The 20313-nt window shown below is 45.5% G+C and overlaps 1 protein-coding gene across 1 annotated transcript; it reads right to left on the bottom strand.

Moving 5' to 3' along the window:
- Positions 1-734: 734 nt before the first annotated feature.
- TBC1D2 (TBC1 domain family member 2) lies at positions 735-19711 on the bottom strand. Its single transcript, XM_082302022.1, has 14 exons — positions 19578-19711; positions 17419-17906; positions 16650-16782; positions 15603-15744; positions 13799-13935; positions 13026-13210; positions 11567-11953; positions 10615-10725; positions 7706-7893; positions 6281-6751; positions 5017-5137; positions 2832-3017; positions 2083-2204; positions 735-1396 (listed from the first exon to the last, which is right to left on the bottom strand). The coding sequence occupies exons 2-14, from the start codon at positions 17824-17826 to the stop codon at positions 1195-1197; spliced, it is 2793 nt and encodes a 930-aa protein (XP_082158148.1). The 5' UTR covers positions 17827-17906; positions 19578-19711; the 3' UTR covers positions 735-1194.
- Between the last annotated feature and the right edge of the window lie 602 nt (positions 19712-20313).

The following is a 20313-nucleotide window of genomic DNA, read 5'->3' as shown; positions in this document are numbered from 1 at the left end:
CCAGAGGCAGATAGGGCATCTCTGCATGCTAGATCCATGGAGGCTAGCTCCTTGGTTCAGGGGATATTAATGTTTTTTTCTAAAGAATATCAAGTAATATTCTGTGACCTTGTTCCCAGGATTTGCAGGTTCACTACCAGCCATATGCCATGTGTAAAATACCTTCAATATCATAAACTCCTACAGAAAAGGCCTCATCCCTCCCATACTGAATGGGAGTCAGAGACAGGGATTATCAATGTAAAAACCCAGCACAGGAGGACCGTAACTGTGGGGCAGAGAGATGGCCAGGAGTAAGGCTATCAGAAAACCCAGTCATCCCCAGTAAAGGTCCACATAACACTAGGCTCTGCCTGCAGGCAGGCTGTGGTTGGTTGCACGCAGAGATGAGAGTTCCTCTATGAAACAAACTCACCAGCACAGAGTGCTGCCAGGGTCTCAAAGCTAAACAAAGAGGAGGGAGAGCTCCCAACACTTCCCAGCCAAGCAGGAAACACACCTTGTGCTCCCACGAACTTCCACAGGAATCAGACCCTCCCACGGGGGAAGCAACTCTACTCTCCCACAACCTATTTTTTTGTCCCAGCCTGAGTCCCACTGGATGATGTCCTCCAGCTTTCAGAGCCCCACAGACCTAACACTCACCTGGAGACAGTGTCTTGACTCAGTAACAATGTTAAACACACACTCTCCTGGCAGGCTAGATACTGAAGGCACCAATACCCTCAAAGAGCAGGCTTTTTTCCTGACCAATTCAGAAGCCCTAGGTACCAATGAAGGAGTGTTCTCGGTTCATTATTTCTGGAGATTTTACGTGTACATAAAGATCTCGTTCAAGCCTCCATCAGAAAATGTATAAAAGCCCTGCTTGGTTGGGTCTTTTGCACCATGTCAGTTCCTGTCGTTATACCACAGCTGGTATTTCCTCTGCACCCTCAGCTGTAATCCTGAACTGCACAGGACAGGATGGGCTGAATGGAGAGAAGTACAGAAGAGGATAAAACTCCTCTGACACCTTCCAAACCATTATAAAGTCTGACTTGGTCTCCAAATGGTCCCATAACTACAGCCTTGCTTACTGGGGCAGATGAACTCCTGTAACCACACTTCCCCCTCTGGTCCATTTCTTACTGACAGTTGCTGCTGCTGACCTTCTGCAAGATGAGAGGGAAGTGATGACGAAGTCTCTTTTTGTTAGATCTCTTCCTCCTCTTCGCTAACGACGTCCTTCAGGTCCTGAGGTCCCTGCTCTGCTCGCTCTTTGACGTAGGCCGCCTTGATCTGTTCAAGTTCACACAGCTCTGCTTCCAGCTCTTCCCTGTGCATTGACCGACGGCTCCTCAGCAGTTTCATGGGGAAGGGGTTTAAGTCATTGAAAGCAATGTTCATCAGCTTCCTACAACAGAAAGGACAGCTCTGGTCAACTTATTTATTGACTGGTAACACATGGTAATAGATACACCGAGAGCATTCTGGAGTGTGCAAAAATAGTGCCTCGGACTTCAGTCCTCTGAGCTTAGAAGTCACCAAATGGCAGAGTCTTAAAGGAATTCTTTCCCACACAAGCATCAACCCAAGCAGTACTTCACATACACTTATACCATCCCACCTTTTAAAGTACCAGTGTGCAGCCATCATTTAGGAGACAATGGATCAGATGCCAATTTTGATGGCTTCTCAGGGAGGAATATTCCTGATGTTGAGCTCATCTGATCACAGAAATCTTCATCTCAGACATATGTTGCCATTAAAGGTCACGGGTTGTGCAATGTTCCCAAACATCCCAACTACAGCTGAGAGAAATCCAGCAATCAGTAGCACAAGTACCAGCTGCTACAAGAAAGAGGCTGACACAGACTTTGTGTCTTGCTCTGCTGTAGCATGCCTTTGCCCAAGCCAAAAAGATTTTAAGTAACACCATAAAGGGAAAGTCAAAAAAAGACAAATAGATCCATGTCCCACAGACCTGTCAATGCATATGCATCTCTCTTTATAAATTAGTCATAATTCTTGTTTAGCTGACCTAACAGGCAGTCAAATACAAATACATGGGGGAAGCTTGTCTACAACTCAGAGTCCTACCTGCCATCCATGACCATTCTTGTGAAAAAGCGTAGGTACTGGTAGATCTCCACACTGTCATGAATCCTTAGGATTTCCTCCTCGTTGTATTTAAAAATCGCAAGAGCATAGCGGAAAATGACCTGGAAGATCGAAAGGTATTTGAGTGGATAAGGCTTTAAGGAGCTGAAGGTCCAGGCCATCCTGGCATAGAAGATGGTGTCAGGCACACAGCACTGCAGCACAGCCTAGATCCCGGCTTACTGCTGCTCTCAACAGTCTGTACTATGGCAAGCCTAAAGGAGTACAGAGCTATCTCACAGAAATGACCATCTGTTTACTAATTTGCAACCCCAGAGAATACCAGTCTCTACAAAAGGACCCCACAGCGATTTCACAAGGGTTCTCCCTATGCACAGGGACAATGCAGGACGCATGTTTTCAGATGCTGCCTATCTTATGCTCCCTTTGTCTGTAATACTCGCAGTTGTGTCACAGAGCAGGAGATGCCATGGCCTATCAGACAGCTGTTTTGTTCAACTACCTGCTGAAAAGCACCAAGTGCACAGAATCAGGGATTAGGTCTGCCTACTAGCAGCAAGTACATAGAAAACACAGAGGCTTGGAGACATCAATGCATGACACTGAACAGGCAGGATAAGACAGCGGTTCAACCTCACATTTCTTTGATAGATGTGTATGCCCATCAGCCTCTCACCACATCACAGAGGTGGTGCAGATGGGAGGAAGGCCTAGACTGAGTGTCGCACCTTAGTTCCCTCATACAAGAAAGCATCCCACACTCGCAAGAGGATGTCGCTGACCAGGCTGTCCACAAAGGCCACCAGAAACCAGTTGAAGGTGATGAGTGAGACATCGATGCGATACTGTTCAAAATGAGCCATGAGGCGAGGCAGCTTCTCAGACAGGAAGTCTTTGAAGACTCTCTGATCTACCTAAAATTGACAAAAAAGAAAACAATGAAGTCCTAGTCAAGAGCAGTCCTGGTGCTGGAAGAGAAGAGTGGTGCAAGAGCACAATGGCCCTTGCATGTCAGGGTCATCACTGGTGCTGCCTCCTAGTGAACCACACCCCAGGAAGAGCAGAGCATCCTTTGTCTCCCGACCCTTCAAACTCACTGAGCAGTGTACTTGTATGCAGCATCCAGTGCAAGGCATGGAGCTGAAACAGGGCCAAGACACAAGCAGAGAAACATCCATTCTTCTCACTCAAAGAAGCATATTCCTTCCCTTCAAAGTCAAAGGGAAAATCTGACACATCTTCCTGCACTGGTCTTACTGGGATTTTCTGTGATACCACGAGCGTCCAGTTGAATCACAGGAATTAAAACTTGCCCAGGTCTGAATGACTGTACATGGTCCAACAGACTGAACACCTAGAGTACCTCTGACTTTGCAAGCAGGACCTGACCTTCTCACTTAAGCTTCTCTTTGTGGTCTGAGTGTTGTCTGTGCATTGCTTCTGACTGCATGAGCCAAAACACAGAAATGCAGTCAAGTAAGATCCTTGATCCAGGTTTATAAAGGTTTCATCTCAGCAGAGCTGTGCTTTCTGGAGGGTAAGTGCTAAAGAGCAGGATAATGTTTAGGGCTTCCCTATGCCACATCATATTAATGCCCAGCTGTGTCAGCCCACTTAGCTGTGGCACAGCGGTACAAACCATATACGTGATATGCTTTGTCTTTAAAACTTGCACTTTTAAGTTTTCCAGCCAACTCACTTTATCAAGCCAACCCACAAAGCATCACCTTAGATGTTCCTTTTTACATGGGTCTTGGCTAGACTTGCAGATACCAACCACGAGGTCAGAAATTCTTTCTAAAGAAGACTCTCAGCTGACAGTGTCTTCTCACCAAATGTAGGGGGGCCTCTTCAGTCTGTTGTATTTTCTCTGTCAGCCTCTACTTGCTGAGTATTGAATGCTGTCTATTAAATCCCACAGCTAACACAACCTGCTCTGGATAGACATTTTGCTATCTTCACAGTGATTTGACTGTTTCCCCAGTCTGTGGGTTGGCCTCTCCACCAGCACACCACTGTTCCAGTAAACATTAGTCAACAAATTCAGTGGCACAATCTCTCAGCTACTGACCCTTGAAGACTCCTCTATTGTGGGCCCACAGATAAAACCAACCCTCTTCTCTCTGAAAGGACCACACACAATAGAGACACAAAGGTGATAGCCAGGCTTACCAGACTGGGCACTGAAGGGTGTGGGTGGTATGGGCACACCATTACAATTCCATTGAACAACATGGGAGTTAGCTTATCTCTTTGTCTGCCTGGGAGGACATAGCAGATCTGACACAAGACATGCTGAAAACCTTGAAATCCAGTGATTTTGAATCAGCTGGGTAAGTTACTTGCAGCACATTTGACATCAAAAGGCCAGAATTTTTTCTGATCTGCAGAGAGCCCCATGGTGATAACACCATGTTTTATCATGAACTGAGGCAAATACAGTGAATATAAAAATCTCAGTATTTTCATCCATATGTGCAAGGCACTCCAAAGATAAGAGTGCAGCTCCAAAAAAATCATCTGAAGGGCTGCAAAATGGTGCCCTCCTCATACTCAGGCTACACATATCAAGAGTGTGCAGCTTCACCTCTACTAAGACTTCTTTAAAATAAGTAACTGTGCAATTTATGGGTACTTTCCTTCTCACTAACCTGACTTTCATGTTACTACTTAGGAGTGGTACCCCATTTCCTAGAGTTGGTGACCAACTTTGCTGCTCTGTGTGTGCTGCTCCTGTGAGTGTAACAATTTTGTACTCTCATATCTCCAACACCTCTGCAATGGAAGGGATTGCAAGGTGGTATCACTGTCCTGTGAGAAATCAAACACACAGCAGGTTGACTACTCACTTTTTAATCTTTACTGAAAATCACTGTATGAGAGTCCAAGCAGGTGTGAGGGTGCTCAGCTCACCTGTGATGTTATTAGTGTGTCACTGTAGTAGTCCGCTGGCATTAGGTTCTCCACAATATAGACTAGACACCAGAAAGCACTCTCCTCATCTTCCAGGACCAGGAGAGCAACAGCTGCCAATCTGTGATCGACAAGACATGGTGAGGCAATTCAATACTTCAGGGGGAGTCATCAGCACAGGAACTGAAGAATACAAGACTTCTTTTTGCATGTCTCCAGCTCCATCAGCATCTAACGAATCACGTGTGGCAGGACAGCCAGACAGAGGCAAGTGATCTGTTTCTGAAGGAACCACAGGGATGTGATTTTCTTTCCCATGTGGCTCTCTCAGAACATACGGAACTGGTGTGACAAAGTCAGGTTTCCCAGCTAATGTAATGTTCTGTAGATGTGCTGAAGTTAGTAGTGTGCTGATTTGGGCTATTTCAATGCAGGAAAGAGGTCACTCAGAGGTACTCCATATTATGTGACATAGTTCACCTCTCCATACATTCTTTTACAGCCCTGACCTTCTTCAGCTCTGATTTACCCCCTTTTAGACAGACTAGAAAGATGATACCTTACATTAAGGGCTCTCAGGAGAAAAGTTTCTATCATCTTTTTGAAGACCATCCAAACATCATTAGGAATAAATAACTTACACAGACCTTCCTCATGTGAAAAGGTCCAACTAGAAATTCCCTTCTTACAGCTAATGCCTGGTGCCTTTTCTACTTGGCAGCACAATTCTAAGAAATTTAGGTTCATCTTTCCTATAGCCTTCTTTGGGAAGTGAAAGAAGCGTTTATATTCTCTGAATCTTCTCTTTTCCAGACAGAACAACCCAGTTTCCTCAGTCTCTCCTTGTGTCATTTGCTGCAACTCCCTCATGTGTTAACACTTCCCAACACTTCCTCCAATCTGTTCTCAGCAAAAAAGGGAATCACCACGGTGTTCGTCTGCTTTACGACTTTACATTACTACTTAAAAATTCAGCCTTGTGTTGTTATTCTGCAACTGCTTCTCTCTTCCTCCTATAGCTGTTCCTTCCTATTCCATAACTATAGAGATGCCACACAAGTGCATCCTGCTGCTTACTGGATCCCAGCAACAATGCTGGATGAAAGAAAAGACACCAAATGCAGAATTCTGCGAGTAAATACCTAGATCTAGGACAGAACTTTAGAGAGGCAAGAGCCTGGGCCTGCTTGAATCACAGCCTAGAGTATGTGTCTACACCTTTTCAGTGCTCTCTCATGAAGAAGCACCATACCTGGCTCCTCACCTGTTCAATCCCTGGCAGTATCCAATGGCAGGATTGTGCCAGGAGAATGCCAACAACACCCTCCGGAGCTTGGGGATGAGCTGGGAAGTGGGAGAGGAAAAATGCTTGTTGTTGGTGAGTGTGCGGGGCAGGTCAAGCTCAATCTGCCGGCAGGCAGGGTGCTCGGTGCTCCTGCTCTGCTCCAACAGTCGCTGGTAGTGGCCACACACAGGGCTGCAGTGCCTGCTGACCATCCACCTCCACACCCGCTGCCGATGCCCCACTGGAATGCCACTTCGGATCAGACTCTTCAGCTCTGCAGAGGGGTTCAGCTCTCCAATGCTGTTCCATCTGTCATGGAGGGGCTTCTCCACTATTTCCTGGCTTCGCAGTTTGTTGGACTTTATCTCAAGGGCTTGGATTTTGGCCAGGAGTTTCCAGTCCTCAATTTCATAGTCAGGTACAGTCATAAACCCATACTCATCATACTCGCTGGAGGGACACAAGGCAGTGTTTAGTTCAAATGACAGTGCTGGTACCTGTGTCAAGGACACTTACTGCCTGGGGTCATGTCAGCTACAGCCTGTTGCCAGGCTCCCGTCACCCATGCCAGAGCACAAGTACTTGTGGGCGTGCATTCCTCCCCACCCTTTTCTAGGCTGCAGTGCGATCTGAGAAATGCTCGTTAGGCCTCAACTTCACTTTGTCGCGCTGTCGCTTAATACTAAATCTGGGGTTTGCTGATACCCTTGCTAGCGATATTTTTAAGCGATCTCAAACACTCATTTGTAACAGTACTTCTCCTTCACTTTTCTGTAGACAGCCTGCCTCAGAGCCTTGAAGATAAATGAGAGCCTGCAGCACTGGCATACACACACAAATTCAAGCACAACTTTTCTCTGAGCTGCAGACCAACCTCATCACACCCCTCTCATCAGTCCCTAAGGGAATATCGAGCTCACCCTGTGTACCGTCTCCCTACCATGTCCTAGTGCAGAGACAGTTCTGTAGGAGGGGACTGCAAAGACTTTGGGGCATCAAATCCGAGAACAGAAATCCACAGTCCCTTCTGATGTCTCCCTGTACACAATACAAATCTCTTACTCATCAGAACAGCCCAGGAGTACTGATAGTACAGCTTGTACAGGGTTTGTGCACCATCTGTCCACAGGGTGGGATACTTCTAAGATATCATCATATTCTTGACAAAGAGACCAAGCCTGGCCTACAGGGTCTCATCTCCAAAGCTACCTGGAGAACCTGCGAGGCCGACCAAACAGATAAAATTGTAATTGCTGCATAACAGGGGCACTGACTGTGCAGGAAGGCATAAACACAAATGTAGACCTCTGCTATAAAATGGCCTTAGATGTCCTTGCCTGCACACTTCTCTTTGCAGACAGGCTTCTACAAAGCTGTGAATATCCCCATGCTCTCAACTCTTACCTTACAGGGTTCAAGTTAAAACCTTCATCTGCTTCTTCCTTCACATCCCACTGGAGAGCTTCCTGGATGAGGTTCTTCACCAATTCAGCATGCGAGCTGGGCAAACCAGGCACAGCCTCCTGCAGCTTTCTCAAGACTGTCAGGTATTTGCTCTCCATCTGGCAGTTTCTTGCTTGCAGGCAGGCACACTGATGGGGAAACAAGAAGGAAAGAGCTCCCTCAGTGGTAGTTCTTTCTGCATTGCCACTGCTGTCTACTGGCCTGGTCTGCACATAAAGTAAACACTTCTGAAGAGCAAAGCCCCAGGAAACACATTTAGTAGTTTTCCACAGTCAGTGGAACTACAGCCATGAATCACCACAATCTATGAACAAGCATGAGCTGCAGTAGCTAGCATGGAACAGAAGTTGCTTATTGACTGGGAGACCTTCTACATCATCACCTATTTTAACTACTGCATTGTATCAACAGATGGCCACATCCCACCAGCTCAGCTGAGGACACAAAGAGCCAGCACTGCATCTGAGTCCTCTGCAGTCTTTTTCCCTCACCCTCAGACAAGTTCTCTACACCACATTGAGCTGTATCCTGATAAAACATACTACTCCCATGACTGAGCTATAAGCATACCAATTTCAGGATATACAGTAGCACCACAGACTAGGTGACCACATGCCCCTTAGCATCCCCAGTCCCATGGCACTGTACACATCATTTCTCATGCACAGGAAGCCCAACTGAGACCAAACAACAGGACAATACCTGCCACCACCATAGTCCTGGGCATAGAAAGCAGAAAAAATGAATGAGGATTATTAGACCACTCCACAAGTGGGGAACTGAGGCCACAGAGGTGACAAGACTCACCCAGTGCCTCACAGGAACTCAGTGAAGACTCCTATTCGGTGGGAAGCAGAAGTTGAAAACAAGAACAAAACAGAAGCCACAGAAAGAGTTAGGTTGCATATAGAGGGGACAGAAAAGAGCATGGTTTCTTTCATACTACCACTTTAATTAGCATTTTGCCTTACACTGAGCATGCTGGGCTCGTGTGATTACCTCCTTTTTGAAGGTTATGACAGTCTCAGGATGAGAGGGCAGCAAGTTAGGAGGAAGGCAGGGTTTCAAAGAACTATAAAGCAAACACATGTAAGAATGGCAATAACACCCCAGAAGCAGCTTTTTGCCCTGTTCCAGAAGCCATGACCATGAAGACATACTTGTGGTGGTGCATTCCCCACGTAAGGCCACACTATGATCTCAGAAATGCTTGTTAGGCCTCAGTCTTGATGAGGCTCAGTCTTAGCACCTGGGCTAAGCTCTTGTGCTTATCAGAGACACTGTCTGCTCCCAGGAACTGGTGCTGCCTAACAAGCTTCTGTTTTTAACAAACACCATTGGAAACTTATTTTTCTCACAAACCCAAATGGAACAACATTTTTGTCATCACATTTTCAAAGAAAGTTACCAATTGCAGACAGGATGGCAAACTACTATGACTAAAGGCAATTGTCTTGTGAACCTATGAACAGTGGTCCTAAGTGAGACCCTTTGAGCTCTCTTGGATCACAGTGGGCTGTGACCAGCAACCTTCCTTTGAGTGAGGCCTCTCAGAGCCAGAGAACTCTCATATTTGCTGCACTTGCATGACCACTGTTGAACAATGATGACAGAGCCCGGGCTGATACCCCCACTCCTTGAGGCTCAACCCGTTGCCTGTTGAGAAGATGCAAAGACATCTGACAGGAGCACTTCACCGAAGGAGAATTTTCACATACTGTACATACTCTAGGTCTGTGTGAATATGCCACAAAAAATGTACCTGGAATCTTAGATTCTTAAGTACTTTAGCCTGGTAAGTAAGTTAGGCCTATAAGTGAGTTACTGTTGTGATTACAGTAAATTCCAAGGAATCTTTTGTAAATTGTTTAAATTCAGCCATTGCTTAAGTGCTATTAAAATCTTTAGGCCCAAACTACTGTTCAAGTCCAGAGGTAAGTTTTGCACAGGAGTCCACACAGAACCTTGTGGATCGATTGGAGGGCCTTCCTTATTCCTTTCATGCTAAAGCTTTCCCATCCTTACTCTTTTCCATCCCCGGCTTCCATGTAGATTTTTGATTGATTTTAGTTTTAGATTGACTAAAGGTTTTTTAGTATTTTACATCTGCTTTAACCATCTAGTAAGTAGTAGAGTGAACCTTGCCAATGAGCTTTGCTATGCTTTCACTTCAATTTTAAATACTATTAAACCTGCTTTGCCTAACTTTTGCCAGTGATTCTTTAAGCAACCTAGGACACTCATTCACAACAATGCCTTAAAACCCAAGGAAGTAAATCCTAGGCAAAACCTAGGATTCTGTGGGCAAAACCCATAGAACCAATGCCAGCACACACCACCAGTCTTGGAATTGGTTCAGGACCAGAAAATAGGATTAGACAAGTCTGAGGGTAACCAGGTTATGCACACTTACACAGCTACAAATAATAATACAACTTAGGAAAACACAAGAACTCTGATCGAACTTCAGGACTTGAAGAGTGCTGCCACATGGCAGTGCCAAGTCCATCAGAGAAACCATGACTAGATGGAGCCAGGACTCAGTCTGTCAGCTCTAAGGAAACTTTTCTGATTGCCTGCACAGTGTTACTCTTTTATTTGCATAGCTGAAATGCAGAAATCTGGGTCAAGTTTCAGCACCTTTAAGACTAATCTTCACAGTTATTTTACTTCTGTTGAAGAATTAAAATGGTTATGTCTAATTTGGAAACAACACAAAGCAGTAAAGAGGTCACACTAAAAAAACACGAGAAAGCTTATTCCTTGTGGAACAAAATCTATTCCAGTGCCAGCTTTGAAAATAAATTAGTAACAGTTCACACCAAGGAAAAAAGGTCATTTGGCCTTACCTTCATCAGAAGGGCTTTTTCATTCTCAGCAACGCTTGTCCAGAGTCGAGTAACCTGGTGGATCTCTGAATTGAGAAACTGGTTCTGGGTTTTGTATGCATCAATATCATCCTACCAAGCAAAACAGTCACATAATGAGAGTTCTTGAGGGGCTTGAAATCCCTCCCATTTCAGGGACATCAGATTATATTAAAGACAATAAAATATCTCAAAAATTCGGTGTTCTGAGGAGCAGACAGGACTCCCCAGTAAAAATATTGCCTACAAAGGAAATCAAGGCACAATATTGTCATGCATCAACAAGACACTTGAAAATGCTAAATGTATATATGTACTTAAAAAACAGGGAGATCATGGTCATATAAAGCCAGAGATGCACTTAAATAAGATGAAGAATGTATATGTTTTGTTTGGGTTTTGTTTGGTTGATTGGTTTAATTTTGATTTGTTTCTTTTTTTTTAGTGAAACAAATCTCAGCCCCACGGCTGGCAGCAAAAACAAACACTCTCCATAGCAAGTGGATCTTTTGGCAATTCTCCACCTCACATTAACCCATAACTACAGCTGTGCACATAGAGACATACAACAGGCTGCATCTGAAAGATCCAGGATGTTTTGGGAAACTGTTTGCAAGACAGAAACAGAGCAACAAAGTAAGTGAAGGCAGCAAGTCATATTGCATCTGTGAAACAAAAGAAAGAAAAGAAACTGGCAGGCACTGAATGATGACAGGAAGTCAAACAAAACAGGCTCTAAGCTGAAGCCGAAACTGACCCAGATGCTTTTCAGCACCCTATTGGCATCAGGTGAGTCCCTTCCAGCCTTCCTCTCATTTGGAGACAGATGGAGCAACCAGCAGAAGTATATTCTGTGCTTACCACAAAGAATACCCTCCCACTGAATCTGAGGGCATAAAAATGGGCCTGAAAGACCTGTGCCATTCTCACACACCTTCAGATGTTCAATCTCCTCCTGCTGCTTATACAACGTCTCTACAGTGATAGTGTTGGCTTCTTGCAGGGGGTCAGAGAACTCTCGGGCCATTTGCTCTGTCAAGGCCATGATGACTTCCTGTTTGGCATGGTTCTTCTCCATCAAAAGCTGCACATGTTCCTTGAGCTCCTGGATATGGCTGTCTCTTAAAGTCAGTATCTGCTCCAGTTCCTTCTTTTCTTGTTCAAGAGCTTCCAATCGACTTGTCAGATCTGCAATTTGTCTCACTTTGTGGCGCACCAGCTCCAGCCTGTCCTTATCTTCTGCTGCAGTGAGATACATGCTAGATACTCGCTTCTCCTGCTGGGCTGCCTCCAGAGCTTTGTGGAGAAGTTTAACCAGTTCCTGGAAAGGGAATGCAAAGCCATCACTGTGCTGTCCAGGGCAATGGCAGTATAGACAGCACAGACGCAACAATGAAATATCTTGAAATTTACTCCTTTCAGAAGGAAAACAATGCAGAAATCTTGAAACCACAATGATACCACAGTGAGACATTCTGCTCTCAGAGCTGGGGCTGAAAGGTCTCTGCAGCAGGTCACAGATGGCCTGATGTGGATTGCTAGCAGAAAAGCTGCTGACCACACTGTCTGCATTCTGGCTTTCCTACAATTATTCTTGGGAGGCCCAGCAGAGAACATGGAGATGTGGTCAGCAGTGTGGTAAAATGGGAGAGAGGGAAATAATGCAGTCTGTAACTAGCTGTGCTACCAGAAGGAAACTGCAGTGTCCATTTTAACTTTCATTCTGCCAGAGTCCTCCTTCACTCTATCCTGCATGAAGGCATGGAACCTTGCCCCAGCAACATGTTGCTGATTCAGGCTCTGCCATCTCAGACACTTTAAGAAAGCAAATCAAGACTGACTGCCCAATATGGGACCTGGCTCTCCTGACTCTTCTGCTGGAAGAGCTACCAGCATCATTAGCAGAGAACCTAGCATTGCTCCATGCTTTGAAGAACAGTATCGTTCATGATTGACAGCCCTTGCAGTGACCCATGTCCTGACTTCTACAGGCAAATCACACCTTAATGGTGGGTCACTGTTCAAAAAGAATGATCTGTTGTTAACAGCATGACTCCACCTGGCAGTTCTCACCAGTGTCACAGTAACTATTCAGGTGTACTTAGTGAGCAATAGAGATGCAGGAGCAAGACAACAGCAGAGCACTCTTGGATTTATCTCCCTCTTACACCTAGCTGCACTTCCTAGAAATGGCTGAAGGTCCTCCTTTGTGCTGGGCACACTCAGGCACATACAGGTGTTAACAGGTGCTAATACCAGGAGCTTCAACTGGTCTCCAGGTAATGCCTGCTGAGCACTTCTCAGCGCTTCTACACACCTGTGTGTAAGGGAGTCCCTGGGACCAGCCTCAAGGCCCTGAGCCTTAGAAATAGCAGTCTCTTCACCACACTCACCTTCTGTGATTTGACTTCCTCTGTGAGTGTCAGAATCTGTTGCTGTAGGACACTCACTTTATCCACTGAGTTCTTCTCCCTGGACAATTCTTCAGAGCCTGGGAAGCCACTGTTCATCCACCTGGCTTTCCTAATCCAGTTCAGTCTGGGCTCCATCCTCCCATCTTCCAGGGTCCCCTCCTTATCTGAGGGGAGATAGATTTAATTTACACCGGATTGCTTTGCTACTATGGACTCCCAAGTCTTGCTGTGGGGGAACTCACAACAGCTCCGCAGAGGAGGCTGACATACCAGACAAGGAAAATTGACCCACAGGATTGAAGCCAAAATAGTAGGGACCAGACACTGATATGCCCACAATAAACAAAGCTGTGATGGTTTATGGTACCCGTTAACCCACCTTGCACCCTGCTCATGTATCTGGCCCACAGCGAATGCAAGTTACCATCATGGAAAGGTACACATGCAGTGAAGCTGCCGCACTTAGCCTATGACTGTGCAGCAATTACACTTTTACCTCAAAGAAATAAATCTGGCACCATGGATTTTAATCCTTTTTTTGCCTCTGCAGAATGTTCCAGAGGTAGAAGATAAAGATAGTTGGAAACTGAAGCAGAGCCAAAAGAGTCAGTCTTGTGGCAACAACATAGGAAGAGACTTGAGACAATGTAACAGAGTTTTCATATCCCTTGACAAGCTGCCATCATCTCCTTTCCATTCCTGCAAAGTCCGAATCCCTCCTAGAAGGCATCACACAGCTCGGAAACAATCACCTGCACGACCTGCCTCCACTTCTGCCTCTTGCTTCTCATCCACATTCTCAGGATGCTCTTGGAATTCATCAAAGCTAAAGACATTCCCATTGTTCCCCCAGAGCTGCTTGGAGCCACAAATATTGTAGACAGTGTTTCTGAAACAAGAAGAGATCAAGACAGCCTACTGAACAGAAGCCATGATCACTGCAGCCAGCCAGTGCATATTCAAACTATTCAATGCCTTACCCCCCCTTACTTCCCACCCCTCCTCCCAAAACCTATCTCCTTCATGTGCTGAAGAAATGAACTCTTTATAGCGTTGGCAGATTTGAGGAGAGCAAGGTTGTAACTGGTGTAAACCAGGAAGATGCCACAAAATCAGTACAGCACAGCAACGTAAAACCAGGGAATTTCTCCATGTGCTTAAGCCCTATACATAAACACATCAGACCAAAGAGAAGGATCAAAGGTAACAGTAGACTAACCACATCCTTCCCTCTCCCTCTCGCCTTCCCTTCCTTCATCCATCCCTATCTTTAGTTCACTGCAGAAATCCCCAGGTGCCAAGAACAGCTGCCAAGAGAAGCTCAGTTACCTACAACACAGCCAAAACTGGGACAATGATCACATTTGAAGCAGTCAGAGGTCCTGTGCTCTGAAACATTTAATAAACAACCTTGCCGCTACAAAGTCAATAAACTAAAATGCAGTAAAGAGTTTCAGGAAGAAAACTGCAGCCAGACCCAGAAACAGTTTGTTACAGCTATTGCTATCAGATATTGCCAGAGGCACTAAGAGATGACTTTACAGAATCATGAGGAACTACAAATGTATGAGCAGTTTGTGTAAAACCTACACCAGAAAGTATGCATACAGGTCTTTTCCCTTCTCCTCCTGTGTTGTCCTTCAGCGAAAACAAAGCAAGTCCCTTGTTGTAATGTCTATAAAAGACTCAGTGTCTGCTGCTTTCCTAACTGTAAATGAAACTGCTAACATGTAAATGAAACTCTGATCTCATAGGGGATCTTTCCGCACATAAGCATCAGATTGTAGCTGCAGTACTGGTGGTAGAAAAACTACAGGCAACTTCCACACCAACAGTATTTGGCAGGTGCCTAGCTGCCTACCACACTTCTGGCCACTTACTCATTTTTGGTTATATGTAAATAAGTGATTACAAAACACAATTAGGAGATAAACAAAAAACAATTAGGAGATACTGATGGCATTGTCTTTGTGAAACTGTAACTGCACAAGGCTTGTAACTTTTAACCTGATGGGGCTACTGCAACAGTAGATGGAAGCAGGCAATAGGAATATTAACATCCTTGAAACTCAGCAAGCAGGAGCAAGCTGTGCAGTCAGGCCTCATTACAGGCCTAAGCAACTTTTCCCTGGAGTTCCTGTTTTAGAGAATGCACTACAATCAAGGTCCTTTGAAACCACTGGAAAGTGCTAATGGGCTTCTATCATTACTTACTGAGTACAGCTGAACCTGACCATGTGCCCTTCCAAGACTGCTGTACAGATGCATCACACTAGGCATGCAAAGAACTGACTACACTGAAGAGAGCTTAACCAAGTCCTAGGTCTGCCACCACAATCTTTGCTAAGAGAGCTACATCACATGAAATGCATCAGAACAGGGGGATGTGGAAGACCCACTGGCAGGAAGTTTACTTTGACCTGGACTAGCCTCCAAAAAGGTGCTTCAGAGTTCTCCCACCCAGGCAAGAGTCCCCTTTCATACATGACAGGCAAGGAAGGCACACAGTGGTAGGCCAGCATGTCAACCACACTGCAGTTCTCTTCATGCACTTACTGTATCTCTGTCCAAGGGTGCTTAAGGGAGATGTTCTGCAAAGCAGTAGATGTTTGAGGTGCAGGCAACGATGCTGCCTTTAAACCCACTGCTTCTGTTGGTGTTTTCACCAGAGGCAGAAAGTCTTCATTGTCAACTACATCTACGTAAAAACAAAACAGGACACAAAAGCAAATGACCAAGACAGAAGTCCATTGGACTTTGGGTCCTTCATGTAACCTGACAGCCACAACAACTTACTACAAGTATACATTGCATGTTCAAGTGGTCAGGTAGAACAATGACAGCAGAGTAGGCTTCCTTAGTTTTAGGTCAAATAACAGAAGTTTCCATGTACAAAGAGAATCATCTATTCAAGGCCAGTCAAGTGATTTCAACCATATATATGAGAATGACTAACCTTAAACAATCAAACTTTAACTGCCTAAAGATATAAGGAAGGAAAATTTTGCTATTCTCTTCCCACATTCCAAACCACATTTGATAGCTTTAATGCGTGGATAACATTCCGCAAGCAGTTTGTTACCAAATTTTTGCCTGCTGCAGCAAGATGCTACCCGGAACCCTTGAGAGCAGACACTTACCAGGGAGGGGATTATTTGTTTCAAACAAAATGTGCATATAGTCATAACTTAACAGGTGGATACCCTGGTTGCGCCTCCCCTTATCTGCTGGCCTGTCTACTACGACTTCTAGGAATGGACATCTTAATCCCACTGCTGAAAAAAACCCTTGCTTGCTCTGTATTTCACAGGCCTTAAAAGAATGACCTATCAAATGTGCACATTTCACATGTGTGAGGAAAATCAAGATGGAATTCATGATCACAAGACACCTGAACATTCCCAAACATGTGCTGTAGATTACGAGGCAGCTTACTCACTTTCATACATAATAAGGCAGAAGTGTCAAACATTGGCGAAGCACTGATAGTTGGCACCTGCATTTAAAAATCTGGCCAAAACTTCTACCCACTTCCAGATGAGGAACACCATTCATCACCAGGGGGCTGAAAGCAAAAGAAAGGCTGACATGTGCAACACCTACTTGTTCTTCCAGCCAGAGGTTCATTCACAAGCTGGGAGCTGCCCACAGGAAATCTGCTCTGAGTGTTGCAAAATTCCCAACGTCTCATTTGCAGCTGTTGCAGCCAGTACATCATTGCCTGTTTGCTGATTGCCTAACATAATAGAAAACAGGAAAGGGAGGGGAATAATCTCATCAACATGAGACATCCTGAGATGACCACCACTCTGCTGCACAAGTCAGCAAAAAATAAGGCCCACTGTATCAGGCCTATGCTGTATCTGTATCCTCTGGTCCTAATACTGATTTGGGAAGACAGAGGAAATCTTTAGTATGACCCTAAGTGGTAGAATCTCAGTGGACCACCGACCTAATTTTAAGTTTGTTTTGGTTTATTATGGTCCAAGGCTAAGCAGAAATGTCACAATTGTTTTAGACAGGAATCATCCCCAGAGCTTTTTAACAATGATTTACACAGAAATAAAAGCCTAGCAGAGAATCCTCCTAGAGCAACCATTTTAGACAGGGGAGTTCATTTCTGTTCAGTAAATTACATGTGGACTGCAGGCCTCCTCAATTACTTTAATTTGGCACATAGTTCAGGTTTTATTCCCACTCTGTTAAACAACAGCCATCTCATAGGAAAGGAGTCCCAGACTTGCCAAAACAAGACAAGTAATTTAGGTGCAAGTGGTAGCAATCAAAGCTAGGAGGACTTCAGTGAAACTCAAGCTAAGAGATACCTTAGTACAGATGTGTGTGTCTGTCCTGACTGGGAATTTTTCATTACCTTCAAAGTAAAAACTCTGCTTGGTGTTCTGATCTCAAAAACTCCTTCCCCATTTTCCATTTTGCAGTCAAAGCTGGCGCTGGAGAGATCAATAGACCCCAAAGGATTAATGTCCTGGGCAGTTCTGTAGTATAGTAAGCGACATTTGTTTTCGTCATAAAAGAACCAACGAGACTTCCAGGTCTTGATTGGCCCCTTGATGCCCAGCTTATTTAAATAGCCACACAGTTTTTTTCTGGATGTTTCTGTACTGGGTTTCAGCGGTACGTTTTCCAGTTCTCCAGGAGAGAGAAGTGTGTCTTTCGCTCTTGCTGAGGCTCCATTGCTGCTCTTAGTGTCTGGATCTGACTCCACTAAATTGCCTGGAGCAGCAAGGGTGCATGCTCCGCTTTCTGGTCCTTTCTTCATTTCTTTAAGGAAACAGATTGAAGCAGGAAGTTCTCTAGGTAAATAAGCCGATCTCGATTATATCATCAGTGTTACAGAACCTGCAGCCAACAAAAAAGGAAGAAACAAGCTCAGGTCTGCCACACAACAAAAAACCACTTCCTAGCTTTCAAACTACCCAGCCAAGGTCTCCAACTCTACTTTTGGTCATTGCTCCCTGCTCTCCTCTGCTCAGATGACCTCTATATATCTGGTTTCTCCCCTTTTAATTCCTAGATTAGCCTGGACTAGCAGCCATAATCTCCTGTGCGAAAAATAAGCACAGCCTGTGGGCATACCAAATCAATAGCAATAACCAGGCATTTGGTACTTAATGTTAAGAAACAGCCGCAGAAAACACGGCAAGATAACAAGGGGGTAGGCACATAGTCAGGTCAAGGGATTGCAGGGAAGTGTGTCCTGGTATTTCCACTGAATGTTCAACTAATATTTTAAACCATGGCTCTGGAGAAAAATCCAGCCTTATGCAGCATTCTTATGAATAATTTTTGTCAGCTCACTATAGTTGTTAAAATGCCCAAATACTATGTGTTAGTTCCTCATCCAGTAGGATGGATTCATATGATGGATTATGCACCAGAGAAAGTAATTCTGTGGTCCTTGCAAAAGCGACTTGGTTGCTTCTGTGACCAAAGTGACCACCTGTGTCCCAGAAGTATAAAAGAAAAAGATAAAACTCAGGCTGGAAGGGATCTGTGTAAATCTCGAGTTCCACTGCTCTCTCAGACTTAAATCTGTAGCCAGGTCTGCATTCAGATAAATTTTTATCATACACAAGGATGGCAATTTTGCCATGCTTCAAGCGCTTAACCACATGACAGGTGTGATTTTTTCCTCAGCACTGCAGATACCCACAGCTCCAGTATAAAGAAAGCTAACAACACTCCAGAAAAGTATCTATAAATAACTTCTTGCATTTTTTGAAACTTTGGTTTCAGACACTAACATAGCTAAGCAAACATGTAAGGAAATAAATGGCTGCAGTGATAAGTTAGTGGGAATCCAACTGCAGACACAAAACTGGGAAAGCTGATTCAACACAACATCCAGCTGTATGACAACATGTCAATGAAATAGTACAATGGAGCACACTGAGATGCTCCCAAGCTGATCTTGTTCCTCTGCTTCTATGAACAAGTTATCCTCATGACTGAGAGAAGGTTTGTCCATCCTAGAGCTGGCTAAGCCCCATCCTGTTTATTGCTGCCCCCTCCTGTTCCTGCATCAGCTTTACAGACAACCATCAGGAATGTTCACGCTTAGTGGAAAGCTACTTAAATTCTTTTCGTTCACTCGCATGACACTGTGGATCCTGGTGCTGAACACATTCACAAATGCCAACAACAAGCACCCCTTGAGAAGGTGTTGCCTCAACTAAATTTCTGAAACACCAAAAACACCTCATTTGCAAGCTAATTTTGCCTGGCACAAGGCAAATATCATCAGGAGGAAGAAACACCCTCAACTTTCCCAAAAAGACCCTCGGGGTTTTATGTCAGTACCAGTACAAGTATCTTCTGTACCGCCTGAAGACTCCATCACACTTCCACCTCTTGCCAGCATGATGGTCCATGGGTCCACACCACGAACAGGATCAAGTAAGCATTTTAGGTAATTTAATTTAGGTTATTTAGTAAGCATTAGGTTCAAGAACCAATTTATAAGGAGCCATGTCAGATCTGCCTTGCAAAGACCTCTAGATAAGACCTCACCTCCTTAAGGGAAGTAGAGAGAAGCTCCTGGAAGTCACCGTCTCCTGGCACAGAGCTACTGCTGCAAACACCACCAAGCAGGTAACCACAGCCTCCAACAAATCCAATAGTAAAAGAAAAGCAGCGCCTGCCTGAGGTTTTCTTCGGTCCAGTCGCTGCCGGGTAGCTGTCTGAAAGATATATTTAGCCGAAAGCTGCCCTAACACTGACTCACCAATGAAAACGGATCAGGGTGGACCCTGCACAAACCTTTCCGGAGCTGCTGGTGGAATCAGCACAAGACAGCCCCCACCGCCCCTCCCCGTGCTTCCCGTGCTTCCCGCAGCGCCGCAGAAGCGCCTCCCAGCCCAGCTGCACCGCGGGGGTACCAGTGACGGCTGCCGGAGCCTGGCACGGGGTTGGCCTGAGCCTGGCACCGCTTGTACCAGCGCCGGCTGGGGCGGGGGGGGCATCCAAGCCGCTGGCCGGTCGGGGATTTTGGGATGGGGGGGGCGGAGCGGCGCGCGGGAACCCGCAGCCCCCGCCGGGAATACCTGCGGCGGCCGCGCTTCCTGCCGGGCCGGTCTGCGGCGGTGCCGGCGGGGCGGGGCCCTGGCTGCCCCGGGACAGCGGCGGGGACGGGGCGGGGGAGCGGGAGGGCAGCGGGGCGGGGGACGTCAGCTGCAGCCGCGGCAAAAACAACAACGGCAGTAATATAGGGCGTTTCAGACGGGTGTCGGGAAGAAAGTGATTCATC

The sequence above is a fragment of the Coloeus monedula genome (assembly GCF_965178545.1).
Source record: "Coloeus monedula genome assembly, chromosome: Z".
NCBI lineage: Eukaryota > Metazoa > Chordata > Aves > Passeriformes > Corvidae > Coloeus > Coloeus monedula.
Note: the sequence above shows the minus strand (reverse complement) of the source record. Positions and strands in the feature narration are given on the sequence as shown.